At 39.9% G+C, this 22,060-nt stretch overlaps 1 protein-coding gene across 7 annotated transcripts in view; it reads left to right on the forward strand.

Annotated features, from left to right (window-relative positions):
* Window positions 1-1,164: 1,164 nt before the first annotated feature.
* ATXN2 (ataxin 2) overlaps window positions 1,165-22,060 on the forward strand; it is a 100,027-nt gene continuing 79,131 nt past the window's right edge. For 3 of the 7 annotated variants that reach the window (XM_043440579.1, XM_043440613.1, XM_043440588.1), the window contains exon 1: window positions 1,168-1,881. In XM_043440579.1, the coding sequence (XP_043296514.1) occupies window positions 1,199-1,881 (683 nt within the window). In that variant the 5' untranslated portion in view covers window positions 1,168-1,198. Of the gene's footprint in view, window positions 1,882-22,060 lie in introns of all 7 variants that reach the window. The other 4 variants (XM_043440621.1, XM_043440606.1, XM_043440629.1 and 1 more) reach the window with 3 other exon arrangements.

The following is a 22,060-nucleotide window of genomic DNA, read 5'->3' on the forward strand; positions in this document are numbered from 1 at the left end:
ATGGAAGATAAAATTGATATCCCAACTTTTCACATGTTTGCAGAATATGATAACCACTTTTGCCCCACCTACGAGATTAATTTCAATTTGGCTACTGGAAGTTCACGGCTTAATAATTTTCTAAATTTTTTTTTAATATCTTTACCTTTATCTGACAATTCTGGAAGACTGAGGTAAACTTTGGTGTTTCTTCCCTACCATTTCCTGAAGTAATTTCACTTCTTAAAAAACTAAAAAGGTTTTAGTCACTCTCCCCTAAAAGTTATTTACTGCTTCCAGTTTAATTGAAACGCATTAGAAAACAAAAAGAAAGAAACAAAAGAAACAGGGACTACTGTGCTGGCTACCAGACTAAGTTAAAGTAAAACTTCTGAAGGGGCCAAGGTCTAAAGTTCGCACGTTTTTTGTGAGGTCTGTTCTGTCTACACCGAAGGAGACCCCATTATCCATAGTTCTACCAATCATGTACAATTTCCTTTTGAGTCTCATCAATGAGGAAAAAGAAGTTCAAGTGAGGGAAACTGGGTTCAAATGAAGGTCAGATACCCAAGAGAGTTTTCTGGTTAGTGTTGCTGGGGTTGAAAAAGTGGGGAAAAGGTAACCAGATGTGGGTGGCCCCGGGAGGTTGTTCGATTCCAACCCTGTAGGTCTTGGCAAGGAAAGACAGGACGGCCTGTCTTTGACACCCGGCTGACACAGTGAGAGCCTACCGTGTGTGAGGTGCCGGGGATACAAAGAAAACTATGGCATGCTTGTGTCCAAGCTGATTTATATGTAGCAAGACGGTCTCGTCCTGAAGACACTCGCAGTCCATTTTCGAGGTTGCATCAGGTGGGGTCAAACACGGATTTTCCTAGCAGTCTAAGAACGTTGAACGCTTGAGGGGGGCGGGGCAGAAACGCTTTGCTTCGGTCCTCTATACTAGGCCGGCCCTTCTGGCGAAGACAGACACGCCCTCTCCGAAGGGCAGACCCGCCTCGAGGAGGGCGGATCCGGGTAGGGCCGGCGGTCGGGGCCTCACCCGACCCCCGCGAACGCGGCCCAGCGCGGCGCCCGCTCCTCACGTGTCCCTCCCGGCCCCGGGGCCGCCTCACGTTCTGCTTCCGTCCGACCCTTCCGACTTCCGGTAAAGAGTCCCCACTCCATACCTCCGCGCCCACCTGGCATCGCCACGCGGCACCTCTGTGCCCGACCCCCGATGCGCCCGACGGCCGCAGCTCCTCGGGGCCCCGCGGCGGCTATCGAGCCTCGTCGCTTCGCCGCGGCCAGGTGGCCCGGGCGGCGCTCGCTCCCGCGGCCGGCGCGGCGGGGCGGCGGCAGCGGCGGGGCTCCGGGACCGTATCCATCCGCCGCCCCTCCCCCGCCCGGCCCCGGCCCCCCTCCCTCCGGGCAGCGCTCGCCTCCCTCCTCCTCAGACTGTTTTGGTAGCAACGGCGGCGGCGCGGCCCGGCCCGGCTCCCGGCGACTTCTCGGTTTCGGCGGGCCTCCCCGCCCGTTCGTCGTCCTCCTGCTCCCCCTCGCCGGCTCGGGCGCCCCCCCGGCCGCGCCAACCCGCGCCTCCCCGCTCGGTGCCCGCGCGTCCCCGCCGCGCTCCGGCTTCTCCTCGGCGCGCCCGGCTCCCGGCAGTCCCCGCCCGGCGTGCGGGCCGGTGTATGGGCCCCTCACCATGTCGCTGAAGCCTCATCAGCAACAGCAGCAGCAGCAGCCGCAGCCGCAGCCCGCGGCCGCCAATGCCCGCAAGCCTGGCGGCGGCGGCGGCCTTCTCACGTCGCCGGCCGCCGCGCCGTCCTCAGTCTCGTCGTCCTCGGCCGCGGCTTCCTCCTCCTCCTCCTCCTCAGTGGCGGTGGCTAGCGCAGGCGGCGGGCGGCCGGGCCTGGGCAGGTGGGTGTCGCGCCTCAGCCGCCTCGGCTCGGGGCCTGGAGCAGCTTGGGCCTGACGTCCCCTCCCCCGCGGCCGCACCGCGGTCCCCGCCCCGTGACCGGCGGGACTGGGGGCCTGCAGTGGGGGTGGGGCTCCAGTCTAGAGCCTGGGCGGGGGGGGGAGTCGGGTGAGGGGGCGCCGCGGGATCCCTCTGGGAATGGCGATGTCCAGGCTTTTGAACATCCCCACCCCCTTCCGCCAAACGGTCAAGATGGAAGGACTGGGCAGCCTCCCCTTCTCCATTTAAGTGTTTGGGAGGGGTTCACAGGTCTCGGCGATTGTCAGCCCTTGATCACCTTCTTTAAGGCTCCTCCGCCCCCAACGGGGGGGATGCTTGGGCACAGCTCCCATCCCCTTTAAATGTTAACATGGAAGGTTCTTTAGGTTATCTGCCGAAACTTGCCAACTCCCCCGTTTGGGAATAACGAGGGAGGGGGGAAAGTTAGGGCAGCGTCGTCCCCCCTCCCAACCCCCGGCCTGTTAAAGGGGCAGCCGCGGGCTTATCTGGAATCATTAGGGTCTGTCCAGTCTTCTCACCCATCCGCTTCCCTGCCCAAGGAGAGATCGAAGGACCGGGTTTGAGGTGAGTGGACAGAGACCCCCCTCACCCCTCCCCATTTAAGTCTAAGGCGGCGGCCGGGGGCTCTGGAGCTGCTCTGAAATCGTGGGGCTCAGTGCAGTCTCCTGCAGCGTCCCGCCCTCCCCCACCTAAGGAAGGGGTGGGGAGTGCCCGGCCCCCTCCAGGCCTCCCTCCTTCCCCCGCAAGGCCTCTCCGGCGCGGGTGGTGGCTGAGCCGCATTGCTGTTCCGAGGCCGCGGAGAAGGCGCCTTTGAATAGTGGTGGGCGAGGGCCGGACTAGGGACCGAGGGGGTGGTGGCGGCGGCGGCGGCAGGGCGCGGGCACGCTGTGTATTTTTCCTCAACCCTTGCCCCAATTTATAAATTTCAAGAGGAGAGGAATCGCAGCAGGGGATACGGTGGGGTTCCGGAAGGCAGAAATGGGGGTGTTTACATGCTTGGTCTTCCCCACTCCCCACCATGACCCAGGTTTGTGGTACAGACTGAGGGCTCAGCGTTGTCTCAGTGACCTGGGTCTGGCTCTGGAGTGTGTGTGTGTGTGTGTATGTGGGGGGGGTGGGGGGTTGTCAGTTCGTATTTCATGAACTAAGAAAATGCTTAGTGTTCAAACGGAGTAGCAAATGTCAATAGACTCCATTCCATTGTGGCCAGTGTCCTTAACTTGGGCAGTGCCGCCAGAGCTCACCAAGGGCACGCAAGTCCATTTCCCCTGTGTCCCATCCATGTTGCCGGCACTGCCATTCGTCCCTTAGGCCTAGGCGGGGTTGGCAGGCTGGGTGATAAGGGTCCTCTTTAGATCTCCTGGCTTTAAAAGGTGGGATAAGGGGATTTTTTCATGCAGAGTTTTCTTTTTGAAAAAAGGTTTTTAGTAGTCCATTTCCAAACAATTTTCATTTGTGGCAGAAGTTATCCCATCAAGATGATTCGGAGCTGATTTTTTAAGGAATTCTGCCTCCGTGTGGGGCAATCGGGAACATTGATTTACTTGCTTTCTACCCTACCAACCACCGTCCTCCCAGTTTCTCCTTTGAAGCATCTACAGATGCTTCCTATCAAAGCTAGTTAAAAAAAAAAAAAAACTAGTTCAAAAAAGTGGGGAAAAATGCTTATTTTCCCAGTTCTGTCCATGTAGGATTCTGTAACTTCAGTTCCCCATTTTCTGTGGCATCCATAGAGAGAGAGGGAAAAAAAAATTTAAACATAATTTCTATAAAAAAGGGGTGCACTGTTTTTTCCTTCTTGGGATCAGATAGGAATCTGGGGATTTCCCTGGTGGTCCAGTGGTTAAGACTTAACCTTCCAATGCAGGGGGTGCAGGCTCCATCCCTGGTGGGGGGGCTAAGATCCCACAATGCCTTGGGGCCAAAAAAACCAAAACATAAAACAGAAGCAATGTTGTAACCAATTAAATAAAGACTTTAAAAATGATCCACGTCAAGAATCTTTAAAAGAAAAACAAAACAGGAATCTGGCAGATGTATTCAACTTGTTCAAATAATTGAAAAGTAAAACTTAGGTTGCATATACTTTCTTTCCTTAGGCTTAAAAATTATAACGAAGAATTTGTTCAAGAGTGGCTTGAGTGATCAAAAATATTTGAAATGTTTTCCTACCACAGATCTTTTTTTGTTCCTTGAGACTTTATAAACATTTAAGTTCTAGATTCTTGTTTTAAGTTCTTTTATTTGAGGCATGAATTGTAGCCCTTATTTTTTTTTGATAAATGTGTGATGTTTCATTTAATGAGTTGAATTCACATAGTGTGAAATTTTGTACTTTTACATGTTTAATGTACTTGTAGAATTCCTTTCAAAATTGAATCACTGTTACTGATGTCTTTGTAAACTAATGACAGTTTCTAGAGTTTCTTCAGTTACACTAGTGTGTATCAGCAGTTAAAATGTGTTTCTGGGACCAAAGGTGAATTTTAAAAAAATGCAGCTTTGGGTTTGATATGTTTGGAGACAGTAAAATATTCTTGAAAGTCTAGAAATTCACATGTCTGCTTTAAATAGTACTACATTTCATCATATTTGACCTTTTTTCTGTTGTAAATAGTGGATTTTCGTGGCTTTCAAAAATTCTCTTTGTCATATGTTTTAAAGGTGGCTGTTTTCTCTTAGAAAGTTTGATTATAATTTTACCTTAATCCAATTCTTATTTTTGTCACTTTGATTTTTATGTAGTTTTAGTAATTGTGTATGTTATTTTGTATTCAGCTCTTCTTTAACACCACATTATGGATTTTCTTAAGTTTTTACCTAACCATTCTGTTGTGGGGATTTGATTTTCCACATTTTTTGCTATTGTAGATAGCGGTGCAGTAAGCATCTTTTTATTAACAGCTTTTTGCCTTGGTCTAATTATTTTCTTAAAGAAGGTTCCCAGGAGTGGTTTTACTGGGTCAAAGGGCTTCAAGTTTTTATGCTTGCTGGCTGTGCCATAATACTCTTCAGGAGACTTGTGTGTTAAAGAGGTGGCTCTTTTATAGAATGGCTTCTTTGTAGGTTGTTGAACTTTGGGGGATTTTCAAGGGAAAAGTTGGATTTACTGTCAAGTGCAATACACAATTTAGTGCTTTTGTTATCTGTTTATCTTGGAATTTAGTGTCTCTGAGGATTTAATAATGTATGTGACAATGTCTTGAAAATTGTTAATACTAATGAGGACACATGGTATAACCGTGTGCTGATGATTCTGTCTCGTTAGAGGAATGACAGTCTTGAGGACCTTATTCTAAAACTTTTTTGTTTTGTTTTTGGTTAACCTTCCTCGTTCATCTCAAAGTATTTTTTAATCAGCTGCTAGGTTATGACCGAAGTATTTTTTGGTAACTTTTTTTTTTTTGTAATTTCATAGTACTTTTGGGACTTATCACTGGTTAAACCTTATCTCTTTCTGTTACACATTCCATTCCCCAATTTTAAAAAAGAAATATGTGTGTGTGTATGTACATAGACATAGATACGAGTTTACAGTCCTATTATTGTATTCCATACTCTAAATAATGGGCTTTCTCGATGGCTCAGTAGGTAAAGAATCTGCCAGCAATGCTAGGAGACACAGGAGATAGTGGGTTTGATCCCTGAGTTGGGAAGATCCCCTGAAGGAGGAAATGGCAACCCTCTTCAGTTTTCTTGCCTGGGAAATCCCATGGACAGTGGAGTTTGACGGGCTACAATCTATGGGGTCACAAAGAGTCGAACATGGCTGAGTACTTGGACGTTATTAGAATTTCTTTGGATACAGGATTAAGTGTGAATGAAAACTTTTAGTAATTTTCAGTTTAGGACTTGCTTACTGCTTCTTTCTCTTAAAGCATTGTGACTTAGAAATTATGCTGCAGTTCATTGTAATTATTTATCATATTTCCTTTTAAATATTGATGAAATTTTGTCTTTAAATTTCTTATAGAAGAGCCTAAAGAAAACTGCTTTCATTCAATACATAAATTCATTGAAAATCTGGGTACAATAGAGATGTAGGTGCTTGGGATATTTATAAAAGGAAAGATAGCTCTCTCCCCGTTGTTTACATTGTTGAGTCGCTAAGTTGTGTCCAACTCTTTGCGATTCCATAGCCTGTAGCCAGGCTCCTCTGTCCATAGGATTTCCAAGGCTGGAAAACTAGAATGGGTTGCCATTGTCTTCTCCATAGGGTGTTCCCCACCTAGGGATCGAACCCTTGTCTCTTGATCTGCATTGGTAGGCAGCTTCTTTACCACTCAGCCACCTAGGAAACCCTTTATACATTTTGATGTGGCATATTAAGGGAGTGTGATATGGAGTGTGGGGGAAGAGAATGGGTTGCAATTTTAAATGGATCAGGGGAGGCCTTGTTGAAGAGATAACGTTTGAACAAAGTTTTGAAGGTGTGGTAGTTAGCCATTTGCTTTTAATCAAGATTAACTAATCATATGGCCCCAGTTGTAGTTTATAAGTTTTAAACTGCATCATCCTTTGCTAATTCATTCTTTTATGTGGATATTGATGGTAGTCAAATTTGAAATTAATCCAGAGATAATATAGGTGGCTGTTAAATGAGGTACATTTTTGTTTTTTAGTTGGCTTTTTAATTTTACCTAATCAGTTTTAATTTTCATTTTAAGTATCTAGAGAAAAATACACTTAATTTTTTTTTTATTGGTCAGATAATATCACTGACTCAATGTATATGAATTTGAGCAAACTCCAGGAGGTAATAGAGGACAGAGGAGCCTGGCAGGCTGCAGTGCATGGAGTCACCAAGAGTGGTAAATGATTGAGCGACTGAATAACAGCAAGTTGATTTACAGTGTTATGTTAGTTTCAGGTGTACAAATACACTTTTTAAGATTTGGCAAAAACCTACAACAAATGGATTATCTTTGACAAAGGTAAAAGTAAGACTATAGTTGCTTACACATTTTGCATTCTGAAAGGTCAGCACAGTGCATGCTATCGGTCACGGTGCTTCTCTTTTGGTTAAATGTAAATTTGTATTTTCTCTGTTTCTCTAATTAGAGAGACAGTTATACTTTTACACAGGGGATGTTAACTCATATCATAACTATTTAATAGACATATGTTTCAACTTAAGGGAGTTTTTTTTTTTTCCCCTAAGTTGTTACAGCTGTGTTAGCACTTATTTTCATCATTGCAGAGTATGCTTTTATACCTTGAAAAGGATTTTTAAGCTTTTATAAGATTTTTTCTCCTAGAATTGTAATTTTCTATTTTGATGAGATAGTAATAGTATTTTGATATATTAGTTTAAGCCTAAACAAAACCTTATCTTTGTAGTTATGTTAAATGATTGTGACTCTGATGGAGATACTGTTTATTAACAGGTCTACCTGCTACTGTATCTTTTTAATTGAAAATACTTGCCTTTTAAAAAAAAAAATATATCTGGATCATCTATGACTGTTAACCATACCATTTTAAGAGGTCCATACAGTGATCTTTTTAAGGAAGACTGTCATTAAAAGTAGATTGTGCTTTCCTCTTGAAGTCTTTTTGCCTCCTAAGATGTTAGACTTCAAAAATAAGGGTGTGTTCATCAGAAAATTTACTCTTCAGTGAACATGAAGTTAGTATCAAGCTTTTGAAAGGTTGTAGCACCTAAGTCTAGAATTTGTAGACATTTTTGATACCATAATCTTTGCTGACATTATTTATGATTAGAAATAGGTTGAGCTGTATCTTAATTTTTTTTATGTATCCTTAAAGTATAATTTTCTACTAAAAAATTTCTTATATATATTGCACACATACACACATATATATGTATTGTTTTGGGGCATACAAACATGTATAGAATGTGCTCAGCAATGCTTACAATAGAGATTAGAGATGTACTTAAACCATTGTCCAAATCAGATTCTTTCTTGAAATTGAGAAAGTCCTTGTGTATTTCCTTGTTTGTACTTGAAAGTTCTATTGTTTATAACTTGAAAAATTGTGTTTTTTAAAAAGTTCATTTTAAACACTTAATTGTAGAAGAGTGCAGAGAATTTTTTTTTGAAGTTCCAAACTCATTTATTTAGCATTAAAAAAATTTTAAACACTATTTATTTATTTAGTTGGCTGTGCCAGGTCTTAGCTGCAGTATGTGGGATCTAGTTCCTTGACCAGAGATTTAACCCAGGCCCCCTGCATTGGAAGCATGGAGTCTTAGCCACTGGACCCCAGGGAATTCCCCCAAATTCCTTTAAATTAAAATCTCTCACAGTCTTTTCTTTGAGACAACCACTGTTAGAAATTTGGTGTACATCTTTTCAGACTTTGTGAAAACTGTTTTGGATTCAAGAGTATATATTGTCTTTTTAAATATTTTTTTCCCTAAAACAAGATTTTAGAGCACAACAAAATAACAGAATATCTTGTCTTAGAAAGGAAGAAATTTTAACCTTTGAGAGGTTAGGGCACTTGCCCAGAGCAACATATTTGTAGTATTTTGTTACATCTCTCTCACTTTCAATAAGTGCAGACAGAGACATAAACAAGATCATACTGTATATTTAAAAGAAAACAGCCACAGTCAGTTTTTGCCCCTCAGGACATCTTTTGTTACCTTGATCTTGGCTTGATAAAATAGAAGGTCTATTTCCTCATCTTTTAAGAAAAAATCCGTGATTTTTCTTAATATTTTTAAGAATTAAATATTTTTAAGAATTTTTAAGAATTCTTAATATTTAAGAATATTTAAGAAATCTTAATATTTTTAAGAATTTTTAAGAATTAAGATTTTTCATAATATTTTTCGTATATATGTGGTATAAAATCTGCTTAAATGTTAAATCCTTTGTTTTGTTATTTTTAATAGTATAATATTGTTACAAATCTGGGTTGATGATGAAAGTTTACCACAGCTATTAATCTTAGGCTTTATTCGCTTAAAATTATTTGCAGTTGTATTCATGTGAAAATTTGAAATTCCTTTTAATTTGAAATAGTTCTTACATAGCTTGCTTATACTTTAAGCCTTGAAGTTGAGTCAAGTGGCTATAAAATGCCAATTTCATGCCATGATTAGTAGCTAGCAGCATTTAGGGAACTGGATAAAATGGCATGCTATAATGGAGTCTTTGTAATTCTCATCAGTTTTGTGGTGCATGATTTATTTTTACTGAGTTTCAGAACTTCAGAATGTTGTCCTCTTGAAAGTGTTACCTTGAGAGACTATCTACCAGTGTTGTCAATGTCAAATGTTTTTGATTGCCACTTTGTTCATATTGCCTTTTATAAGTCATATGTTAAAAAATATTCTAAGTGGTAATCTTTGTATATAGTCTAGAGTAATCCTGATTATAGTCTTAGTTTTTAAAAAAGAAAAGTCTTGTTTTGAATCAAATTGTAAATTGTGTTTTTGGAGCTCATAAACATTTTTTGTGGACCTTGGGTAGTTAACTATTTTCATTCCGAAACACACTTGAAAATAAGGTAGAGAAAAGACTTAAAGTCTTTATGTTGAACCTTGTGCAGATTACAGAAAGGAGAGCGCTTCAGGGCATCTTCTCACTTCATACATGATTTTGCTTTGCTTGTTCTTTTTATAGGTATATATTTACGTGTGTGTGTGTGTACCATTTTGTTTACTTTGGGCTGTGCTGGGTCTTCATTGCTACACACGGGCTTTCTCTAGTTGCGGCGAGTGGGGCTGCTAGCTAGTTACTGTGCAAGGGCTTCTCACTGCAGTGGTTTCTGCAGAGCCCTGGCTGTACAGCTCACGGCCCAGTAGTTGTGGCGTGTGGTTTTATATGCCCTGCAGCATGTGGAATCTTCCAGACTAGGAGTTGAACCTGTTTTCCCTGCATTGGCAGGTGGATTCTTAACCACTGGCCCATTAGCCAAATCCCTTAGCTTGCTTTTTTGATTTACAGATTGCGGTAGCCATGAGAAGTAATAATAGTATGATAGGAAGTTAAGAGATGGGAAAATAATAAAAAACAGACACAAGAGCTCAAAAGTTTATCATCGTGGGTGTTTTGACTATAAATTGGTAACTCCACGCATGCTTTTGTACACCCGAGGCATTACTATTTTATGGCATAATGTAGTTAATTGATGTGCTCCTAATGGTGACTCATAAGACAAGGTTAAATTGTTTTTCATCTTTCAAAGAAGTATTTCAAACTGTAGGTGATGAGCCCTTAGTAAGTTGTAAGATCACTTTAGTGGGTCATGATAGGCCTTTTAGAAACATTTTTTAAAAGTGCAGTGCACTGTAGTATCTTATTCTAAGGGTGAGAATTGTTTTAAGGAACTTGTTTCAATTACTGTATATATACTGTGTTGCAATTTAAACTGTAATTTTTCATTAGTGTAGTCAAAGTCACTGATTTAGAGGCACCGAGATACAGTAAAAGGATTGAGAAAGGATTTTGCAGTTAATGTCTACACTAAAGTTGACAGATTTAGCAAATAAAAATACCGGATACCCAGTTAAAGTTGCATTTTTATTTAAAAAAAAAACAGTTGATTTACAATGTTGTGTTAGTTTGAGGTGTACAGCAAAGTGATTCAGGCGTGTGTATTCTTTTTCAGATTTTTTTCCCTTATAGATTATTACAGAATATTGAGAATAGTCCTCCGTGCTGTACAGTAGGCCCTTGTTGGTCATCTAGTTTATATATAGTTGTGTGTGTGTGTCAGTCCCAAACTTCTAATTTATACCCCCCCAACTGGAATTTCTGATAAACAACCACTAATTTTTTTGGTATAAACAGGTCCCAAATTGCATGTAACAAAATTATTTATTATCTGAAATCCAAATTTAGCTGTGTATCTTTTATCTCCTAACAATAATCTGGACTAGAATTGGCGTTCATCCCCTCGTGACTAAAATTTAAGTTCTGAGGACCGGAACTTCATTTTGCTCATGATTGTGTACTAGTCTTCTGAACCATGCTTGACACTTAAGTGGTCAGATGGTTGAGTGAATTAATGGGCAAGTTACTCACAGGCTCAGTTTCTGTACTTATTAAAGCGGGAAAGAATACCTTCCTTAAAAAGTGACATTCTGCGTTTTTATTATATTAATATACTGACACATATTAAGCTGTCAGTATGCTTTTTGGGTCACTCCCATGCATTTGGGGGATCTTATTTCTGCGACCCAAGAGTCAAATCTGGGTCCTTGGCAGTGAAAGCATAAAGCCCTAACCATTAATAAGCCAGGTAATTCAGTATTTTAGAATTACATAGATTTGGAGTTGGAAGTGACTCGTGAGTTTTTAGTTCTCATTCCCTTTACTGTTGAAGAAACTAAGGCCACAGACATTATTTGCGAATATTCGCTCATCATTGGCTGCATAACTGATTTTAGAATCTTGTTCCCTCTTCTTTGTATTAATAATATGTTTCTTAAGAATTGTTTTCAAAATTTGATACTAATTTAGTATTCTAAGGAGAAATCTACCTATCTAGAAAAAGTTTCTCTATGTGTTCCAAATAGACTTTGCTATTTTTTGTTTTCTGACACATTTAAGTGGCAAAGTGTCTCTTTAGTCCTTTTAACTTAAGAACTGGAATCCAAAGTGAAGTTCCTCTGTTTGTACTGGGCATGCCTTTCCTTTCTTGATCCTTAATCTGGCTGGCAAATAGGTTTCACTTTGTCTGTTAATTGTGATTGATTGGTGTATTGTTTGGAGGATTCTGAGATTTCTTTTGGCTTTAGAGAAGAGATGTAGATAGAGAAAGGGGGTGGATTGAGTCTTTTTATCATGGTCGTCAGAGGGTATTTGCTGACTGTAGCTTAGTAAACTTCCTGATTGGTTACTTCATGGCCAGATACTTAGCGCATACTCCACAGCCGGGAAAATCTCTGTCCCCACCTCAAACAACAACAACAACAACACTCTCCTGAACATCTTTAATTGTGTACTGTTTCTGTTAAGAAACTTTTAGTGGCTCTCATTTCTAGCTGAATCAAATCCAGACTATTAATAAATAGTCTGTTTGTCAGGTCCCTCCACAGATTGTGGATACTGTATTCTCTAGAATAAATCAAGTTGTGTCAGTCTAGTTATCTTGTCCTCCTAAGCATAGGTTTTTGAAGGCTTAGCCCAGATTCTCTCTTGCATGGTGTTTCACCATATTTGCCCTAGGAAAATGGGATTCTTCCTGTGCCCCTGTAGCTTTTGACAAGTTTTGTTCCTCTGGTATTCAGTGTATGGTGTCTTTTTTTTTTTTTCTTTTAATATTGATTTATTTATTTGGCTGCATCAAGTCTTAGTTATGGCACTTGTGCTCCAGAGTGTGTGGGCTCAGTATTTGTGGCTTGAAGACTTCATAATGTTCCATGGCATTGTGTTCCCCTACCAGGCATGGAACCCATGATCCTTGCATTTCAAGGCAGATTCTTAACCACTGGACCACCAGGGACATACCATATACAGTGTCTTGTATTTAAGTGCAGCAGCTCCTCCGCTTGGCAGGCTTTCTCCTTAGGATGATCTCTCAAATAGAAGCAGAGCTACACCACAGAACAAAAGTGGGTTCATTCCACCAATAGAGGGCCTTTTTTGTTTTTTCCATTTAGGGGAGGGGAGTGGTATTATGGTCATTTTGTAGTCAGTGACACTTGTCATTTTAAAATTCTCTGTGTTTATTGTGTTTGAGCTTAGTTTATTGTTGTTAAAGTTGTCATTTTCAGAGAGAGCGGCAGCAGTGAGGATTGCTAGCTCCAGTCAGAAGAAAGCACTTCATTATGGTAGAAATGAGAAAAATAAGTAGTAGGAAATGATAGCTTGGGATGAGACAAATTGTTCTGAAGGACAGAGAGCAGAAAGTACCATGCTTATTGAGTCAATAATAATCAGCTAAAGTTAAAGAGAATTAGCAGATGAAATGGAAAAACTTGGAAATTTGCAGGTAGTAGTGTTAATTTGGGAGAAGGCTGAAGTAGTTAAAATGCTATTGCTGAAATTTTTGTAGACCTACAAAACAGTGCTACACATTCACAGTTCATTGAATAAAGAGTTTAAGGCATCTCCAGTGATAACAGAAAAGATTATTAAGCGATTGTCTTTTGGGAAAGGATGCCAAATAGAATGTTCATATATTGGGTCTGTAAGCATTTAAACTTTCTCCTGTCCATTTTGGACTTAGGATCACAGTGATATACAGAAGAAATTTTTAAAATTTTATTGCTCAGTGTGCTGTGGTTTAGCTTAAATTGCTAAGACAGTTATTGTAGTAAATTGTATTTTAGTTAGACATACTGAAATATAATTTACAAAAAAAAAAAGTTCACCCTCTTTAGTGTGGAGAGGAAAAGGGCAACCCACTCCAGTATTCTTGCCTGGAGAATCCCATGGATGGAGGAGCCTGGTGGGCTACCTATTCATGGGGTCGCAAAGAGTCGGACATGACGGATTAACACTTTTTACTGTACAGTTCTTGAGTTTTGAAAAACATAGTTTTAAAACTACGACCACAATCACAGTATCATCCCATAAATTTTTCCTTCTTTTCAGTCAGTCCGCTTCCTCCAAACCTGGCAATCACTGGTCTATTTCCTAACATTTCGAAAATGAAAGTCACTCAGTCCTGTCCAACTCTTTGCGAACCCATGGACTATACAGTCTATGGGATTCTCCAGGCCAGAGTACTGGAGTGCCTTTCCCTTCTCCAGGGGATCTTCCCAACCCAGGGATTGAGCCCAGGTCTCCCACATTGCAGGTGGTTTCTTTACCACCAGAGCCCCAAAGTTTTGTCTTTATACAGCCTTTTGTGATCACCTTCTCTCATGTAACAAAATACTCTGAGATTCATGTTACTGCATGTAACAGTTTCTTCCTTTTTCTTGTTGAGTAGTAGTCTGTTGTGTGCAGGTACAATGGTTGTTTATCAAATGATAGACTTTTAAATTGTTAGCAGTTTTTGGCTGTTATGAGTAAAGCTGCTGTGAATATTTATGTACAGGTTTTGTGTGGTCATAACAATTTTATTTCTCTTGATTAAATACATAGAAATGGAATTGGTAAGTTGTATGGCAAATGTTTATTTGATTTTAAAAGTAATTGCAAAACTGCCAAAGTAACTGTTTTTGGGATTTTCACTTGTAAAGTTCATTTTTGGCTGTGCTGGGTCTTTATTGCTGCACACGTTTTCTTTAGTTGCGGCAAGTGGGGCTCCTCTCTAGTTGCAGCGCATGGGCTCCTCATTGCAGCGACTTCTTGTTGCAGAGCACATGCTCCAGAGCACGGGCTCAGTAGCTGTGGCGCACAGGCTTAGTTGCCCATGGCATGTGGCATTTTTCTGGACTAGGGACTGAACCAGTGTCCCTTTCATTGGTAGGTGAATTGGTAGGTAACCTCTGGACCAACAGGATAGTCCCAGTAACTGATGTCTAATTTCTCAGCAACGCTTGGTATTGTTCATTTGCTAAGTCGTGTCTGACTGTTTGTGACTCCATGGACTGTAGCGCGCCAGGTTCCTGAGTCCGTAGAATTTCCCAGGCAAGAATACTGAAGCGGGTTGCCATTTGCTTCTCCAGGGGATCTTCCCGATCAAGGGGTCGAACCCAAGTCTCCTGCATTGGCAGGCAGATTCTTTACTACTAAAGTCACCAGGGAAGCCCAGCACTTGGTATGCTAGTTTTTAATTTCAGACATTCTGGTGGCTATGTAGTGATATTTCATTGTGGTTTGACTGCATTTCCTTATGCCTCATGATAGTGAACATCTTTTCATGTGCCATTTGTTTATTATCTTTGGTGACAAACTATTTGGGATCTAACTTTGAAAGTAAAGGAACTTCTGTATTTGCATTGTCTGCCTTGTAGATTTAGAGCATCTTGAGGACAGGGACCAGTGCTTTGTACTACTTTGTATACCTAGTAAATGGTAGATTATTCATTGACTCTTTAAGCAGATGAATTAGCCTACCAAGGAAAAGTTGTCATCTCAAATGGAACATGGCATTTATTTTACAGGCAAACGATAGTTAAACTTTTGGAGTACTTCCTGTTTGCTAGGTTCTGGGGAATGCAGTGGTGAATAAGCCAGATGCGGTCTCTCCCTTCCTGGACCTTATATACTATTATTAGAGGAAACAGGGCAGAAAGTTCAAACTTTTGCCTCTCCACAATATGTTAGAGTTGCTAATGATTACTTAATATGCTTCTATCTTATAAAATATTGGAAGGAAGTCTTTTAGATGAAGGGAAAGAAGGCTTATTGCTTTTTCAGAAGATTGGCCCTCTTAGTAGCATTCTGGTATGTTGCTAAGGGTCTTATTCCTTTTAATGCTTTTGGGATAGCCACTGATGAGTAACAGAAATCACTATGTTTAAGAAACCTGGTCTAAGCTTGTGAAAGCCCACTAGGGTCATAATTGAAAGGGAGAGGAACATGAGCTTCCTGTTCTGCTGGGGCATCTACATACCTTTTACATGTATATATAATATATGCACTTTTTTTTTCTCATTTGATTATCACACAATCCTATTAGATAATCTGTTGGGCATTCCCATTTTCCTGTGAGGAAGCTAAGGCCCAGAGAAGCTAAGTGACCTGTTTTGACTTACCTAGAAAGTGGCAGAGATGGAATGACTTACTATTGTTTTTTTTTAGGATCTCTGAAAAAGTATATGCAAGTGAGAATAGGAGAAAACTGGTGATGGATTTAAGGAATGTTACAATTAGTTTCTTTTTTTTTTTTTACAATTAGTTTCTTATTTTAATTGACCAGGAATTGAGTCACTAGCTTCACTGAGTGAAGGAATGTATGTAAACCTCCTTGGGATGAAAAGTGGAAAAGAAAATGACAAATTTGCATTTGTGACAGATAAGGAATTTAGTTATTCATTATCTGTAAATGTTACATAGGAAGTCTATATATTTTTAACTCAATCTAAAAGGTTAGAGAATAAATGAGAATTCCTATTTATTATAACACTTTTTTCCCTTGTGTTAGAAAAAACTAGCATTTGTGAGTGAAATGGAAGCCATTTTTCTGAAGGAAAAGTTTATAGATATGTATATATGATGTGAAAACAGTTTGTGGAGTGCTTTCTATTTATATAATGATAGTTAACATTTATTTCGTGCCTATTAGGTTTCAGGAACGGTGCCAAGTGCATTACTTATATATCCTTTAATCCTTAGGACAGCCCAGCCTGTCATGTTGGTAGTGCCATATCCATTTTACAGATGAGGAAATGGTGGTTCAGACAAATTAAGGAACTTGTCCGGGGTCAAGGGCTAGGAAGTGATAAAGCTGAGATTCTAACCCTAGAAGACTTCAGAGCTCTTGCTTTTTTTTTTTTTTAAAGAGCTTTTGCTTTTAATAACTGCCCCACTGCTTCTAGTTCAGCTCTATGACAAAACAAAAACAGATAAAAATCAATGAAGAAAGCGATTTAGTCCTTATTCTTGGCCATAAAATGGCTTCAATTAACCATGCCTTAGTCCTGGCAGTTCTCTTTATAAATGAATCTGATAAGCTCAAGATTTTATTTTAAAATTTGAAAGCAGTGTTATAAATGATGGTGTTTTCTGCATCTGCCTATTTTGTAATTGATAGTTGTTATCCATAATTAATTTGAACTCAGTAGTACTGTACTATGTTGTGGGTTAAGAAGGCATTTTTGACTTGATCTAAGAATTCCAACACCACTTATGTTTCTGTAGGAGAATTAGAGTGCTAGAACCAACTTCTCCACTCTAAGGTCAAACTGGAGACTACATAGCCCTGGGGCTAGAAGGACACAGATTAAGACTTCAGCAGCACATATTAGTCCTTCAAAAGGAAGGTATTGAATAGATGAAGAAATGATTCCTCTGTTCCGTCACTTTTAGGGAAGTTTCTGGCTATGGTGCAGTTATTTCTGTGGGCCAGATAATCATTTTAGCTATCATACATTTTATTCTTATTGTAGCACATTAATTTTTCACACCTGTTTAACCTAGCCTTTTTTGCTATTAGATTTAAGCTCTATTTTTGTTGGGCCAACCATCTGTTCAAAAATCATCCTATTCCCAAGCCTGAGGTCCTCTTCACTCTCAAGAGTTGCCGTAATCTAACCCAGGGGTTGGCAGACGTCTTCTGTAAAAAGGCAAATAATAAACATTTTGGGCCTACAGGCCTCATACCATCTTTTTTGCATATTTTTCTTTTTTTTTTTTTTTTAACTTTTTTAAATGTGAAAAGCATTCTTAGCTCTGGGCCATGTAAAAACAGGCCACAGAACCATGGACATTTGCCAATCCCATTTTATCTTTCTGTCATGTTTTTCATTAACTCTTCAGAACATGACCTCCGTTTAAATCAGCATGGTCTCCTTTTCTTGTTGCCTCTGCAGGTATCAAGCTCAGCCTCTACTACCTGCCTGCTCTTTTATCACTATTCTCCTTTTCCACATCCTCATATTTAGCTTCTAAGATCTGGTTCACATGTTCCATGAAACTAATTCTCATTTATTTTATCAACTCCTACAGAACTTAGCTTGTCCTATATATATTAGCTTTCTTATTTGAAAACATGTTCCGTGTTTTACTGTAGTAGCTTGCTATAAACTATAAGAATGAAAAGATTCACATTTCCCCTCAGACTGTTTTCTGGTAAGTGCCTAAAGCAACACTGTTTCTTTTCACAAGTCAGTGTTCCTACTCCTCCTCCAAATCTGAATTTTAGAATTGGAAGCTTGCATTTGACATCATCATGACTCATTCTCTTTATTTTACACAGGAGCAGGAACTTTAAATGGCTTGTCCAGAGTTGCACACCATTTATTTAGCACCCTAGGTCTTTTCTTACTTAGTGACTTACAGCAGGTTATTTCACTTGTGCTTGAGTTTCTTCCTCTGCGAAATGGGAGTGATGAGGATTAAATGAATTACATGCAAAAAATACTTAAGTCAATGCCTGGCCTATGGTAAGTGCTTAGTAACTTTCGGCTGTTACTGTTAGTGTGTTTGGAAATCAGTAAAAACGACTTGAGCAAGTTAAGGCCGAAAACTGCTTGTCGATGGGTTTAGGGTAATACTGTTAATATAAGAGTAGACACAGTTTAGCATTTCATTGAGCTGGTATGCATACTATTGATTAATTAACTAAAAGTTTGAAGCTATCAGACTGGAATAGTTAAACAATGAATGAGCAGCTCTGCTTCCAGGTTACTCAGCGAGTGTAGTTGGGAATGGCAGGCATGTAGGGAGTGTAAACTGGTGGCACTGAGAAGCGAGTGAATGACTGCTTTGGGTGTTCAGTTCAGTTCAGTCACTCAGTCATGTCCGACTCTTTGTGACTCCGTGGACTGCAGCACGCCATGCTTCCCTGTCCATCACCAACTACTAGAGCTTACTCAAACTCATGTCCATCGAGTTGGTGATGCCATCCAACCATCTCATCCTCTGTTGTCCCCTTCTCCCGCTTCAATCTTCCCCAGCATCAGAAAAAATTCCAGTGAGTCAGTTCTTCGCATCATATGGCCAAAGTATTGGAGTTTCAGCTTCAGCATTCAGGACTGATTTCCTTTAGGATGGGCTGGTTGGATCTGCTTGTTGTCCAAGGGACTCTCAAGAGTCTTCTCCAACACCACAGTTCAAAAGCATCATTTCTTTGGTGCTCAGCTTTCTTTATTGTCCACCTCTCACATCCATATATGACTACTGGGTGAGTAGTGAAGAAAAAACCTTTAAAAAGCAATGAGGGGAAAAGAAAAGAAAGCAGTGAGGGTTGAGATGGATTTTGAGGGATGATAAGCAGTTTCCAATGAGGCCGTGGAAGAGAAGAGGAAGTTCTAGGCAGGGAAAAGTTTGTGCCAAAGTACAGAGATGCTTATAAACATGATTGTTGGCTGAAAAATTTGGTTCACAGTGTGGAAGAATTGGAGGAGATTAAGTATTGAAAGCACGGAGACAGATTTGAAAGTCTTTGTAGTTAGAGAAGAAATGAAGAGCTTGAAATAAGTGCTAATTAGAATTTTTTTAATGAGAATTTTTTAAAAGAAAATTTCAACATATATAAAAGGAACAATTTAAGACCCTACAGTTATCAGTGAATAGCTCATCTTGTTTCCCATTACTCCCCTCCCCATTATCACTTGTCTTTTGAAGGGGATTAAAGTTGTTCTGAGACCCCAGGAAAGATAAATGACCAATGGGTGAAACCATTGGGAGAGAGACGAGTTCAGTATAAGGAAGCACTCCTGGTATTTGCCACAGGGAATGGTTGCTTTGGAAAGTAGATAACACCTACTCCTGGAGAAGCTCAAAGAAAGGACTGCGCTGTCCAGTATGGCAGCCACTATTTACATATGGCTATTAACAAAGTTTTTTAGTGTGGCCTGCATTTTGAATTTAATTAATTTTTGGCCATACCAGACAGCATGCAGGATCTTAGTTCCCCAACCAGGGATCAGACTCATGCTCCCTGCAGTGGAAGTGCTGTGCAGAGTCTTAACCACTGGACTGCGAGTGTTGTGTTCTGCTATTTATATTTAGAATTAAGTTAATTAAAATGTAAAAAAAATCAGCTTCTCAGTCACACTAGCCGCATTTCAAGTGCTCAGCTGCCACATGTGCCTAGTGGCTACTGTATTGGGCAGCATAGATATAGAAGTTTTTTTAAAATTCATTATAGAAAGTTCTGTTGGACAGCACTAAACTTGAACCCCCAAGATTCCATTTTCTCCAAGGTATGTGTAACTTTTGGTGTATCTAGGCCATATCTAATTGTGCATGGCTTTGTGGCCAAGCCTTCCTCTGAGTAAAACTAATACGAGGCAAATAATTGTATTAGGTAATAATTGTTAAGCAGTTAGTAATGTGCCAGGCATTGTTCTTAAGCCAGACTGTTTATACGGAATATCATTTTCACAACCTTGTGAAAAGATACTGTTTATTTTTTAAGACCATACTATTTTTAGCACCATTTTGTAGATTCTGAAGTTAAGATACAAAGAGCTGAAGTCATAAGGTTAAGGTCACAGAGCTGAAAAGCGATAGGGCCAGAATTTGAACCCAAGCAGTTTGCAGCAAACTGAAATAAGTTCTTGTGGGGATAATTCTTGAAGCATTGATTCTAGATGATCACATGGCTGAGTTAATCTGGCAGTTGTTCTGTGTGAATTCAGAGTTGCCAGCCGCCTCAGTTTGCTAGAAAAAGAAAAATCTCAGATACAGAGAGCAGATTGATGATAGTCATAGGCAAGAGATGGGAGAAATATATATGTTTTTAAAATTTTATTTAAACCTTTTGTGATTAGGTTATTAATCCATTTTGAGTTAGCCTTGCCAAGTTCTCTTACTTCTAGTAGGGTGTTTTTGGGTAGATTCTCTGCATAAATAGCCATGTTGTCATTTATTAAAGACAGTTTTCCTTTCTGTCCAAACATTGTGCCTTTTTTTTTTAATATTGTGCCTTTTATTTCTTTTTCTTGCTTTATTGCATAAGCTAGAACCTCCAGTTTGAGTGTCTCATCACCTTATTTTTCTTTTACAGTTTATTCAAATGAGGGTTCACAAGTTGTTTACTATGACTCAGGTCTGTTTTAATCTAGTTTCGCTACAAAGTCCTTTATCTTTCTGAAACTTGCTCACAGTGTTGTCAAATGTACATTAGTAAAATACCTTGATTTTTTTTTAATAGATAAATCACCCTCAATTGAATTACATTGTAAAGCCTAAAAATAATTAAATGAGAGCAAGAATACTTTGACTCAATTGTGTACATTAAACTTTCGTGAAAAGTAGTGCTATTAAGTTTCTTGTAGAAGAACTGATTTGTGTGAAACAACAGTAGACTTCATTTTAAATTGCAGTTATTGACATAGCAGCCATATTTTTTGGTTCAGAGGTCAGCAGATTTTGCTTGTAATGACCCAGATCTTTGGGGCTTTTATGAGGCATATAATTTCTATATTGCATATTGTTCTTGGCTTTTTTTTTTTCCTTAAACCCTTTAAAAACTTAAAACCATATTTATTCAAAAAGCCCAAACAAGAACAAGTTGTGAGCTGTAGTTCCCTGATACTTGATTTAAAGAATTATTACAGATGGTCCCTGACTGAGGATGGTGTGAAAGCAGTAAGCATTCAATCCCTACTTTGAATTTTGATCTTTTCCCATGTTTGCTTTATATGGTAAAATATTCTCTCATGGTGTTGGTCAGTGGCAGCGAGCTGAGCTCCTAGTCAGCCACATGATTACAAGTGGTAAGAACTTAGAATCATTCTGTACCCATAGAATTACTCTGGTTTTCACTTTCAGGGAAGTGTTCAGTAAGTTACATGAGATGTTCAACACTTTATTATAAAATAGGCTTTGTGTTAGATGATTGAGCCCCACTGTAGACTAATGTAAATGCTCTGAGTACCTTTAAGGTGGGCTAGGTATATACATGTATTTTTGACTTTCACCTTATACAGTGGGTTTATCAGGACATAATCTCATCATAAATTGGGGGAAGGTCTTTACTTTGAAAGCTTTCATGTTCATTTTTTTTTCTTTCTTTTTTTGACTGGGCTTATTTAATTGATGAAATATTTATTGTATATATCATATATGAGGCACAGTTCCTCTGTGCTGATTTTGGCAGATGGTACAAGGATGGATAAGATCCTGTCTGCCAGTATTGGTTATTCCGGTTTAATTTAATCCAAGAGCTCCTGGCCTAGGGCACAAGTGGGTGTTGAAATCTAGGAGTTTCTTTGGCTATATATGATATGCCTTTTGGAACTACATTTGTTTCTGATACCTCTTAATTTTTACAAAGGCATTGACTACTGACTGTATGGTTTTTTTCTAGTGTGACTGTCATAGGACTGTGACATCCTGGAGGAGGCATCATTTTCTAGTCTGCACAAAAACACTATGTTGTCAAATAGATGGCACTTAGATAGGGAAAATGTAGAAACGCTAACAGATTTTATTTTCTTGGCTTCAAAATCACTGTGGACAGTGACTGCAGCCATGAAATTAACAAATGCTTGCTCCTTAGAAGAAAAGCTATGACAAACCTAGAAAGCATAAAAGCAGCGACATCACTTTGCCAACAAAGGTCCTTATAGTCAGAGCTATGGTTTTTCCGAATGTACGAATGTGAGAGTTGGACCATAAAGAAGGCTGTGTG

This window comes from Cervus canadensis, chromosome 1, assembly GCF_019320065.1.
Source record: "Cervus canadensis isolate Bull #8, Minnesota chromosome 1, ASM1932006v1, whole genome shotgun sequence".
Lineage (NCBI taxonomy): Eukaryota > Metazoa > Chordata > Mammalia > Artiodactyla > Cervidae > Cervus > Cervus canadensis.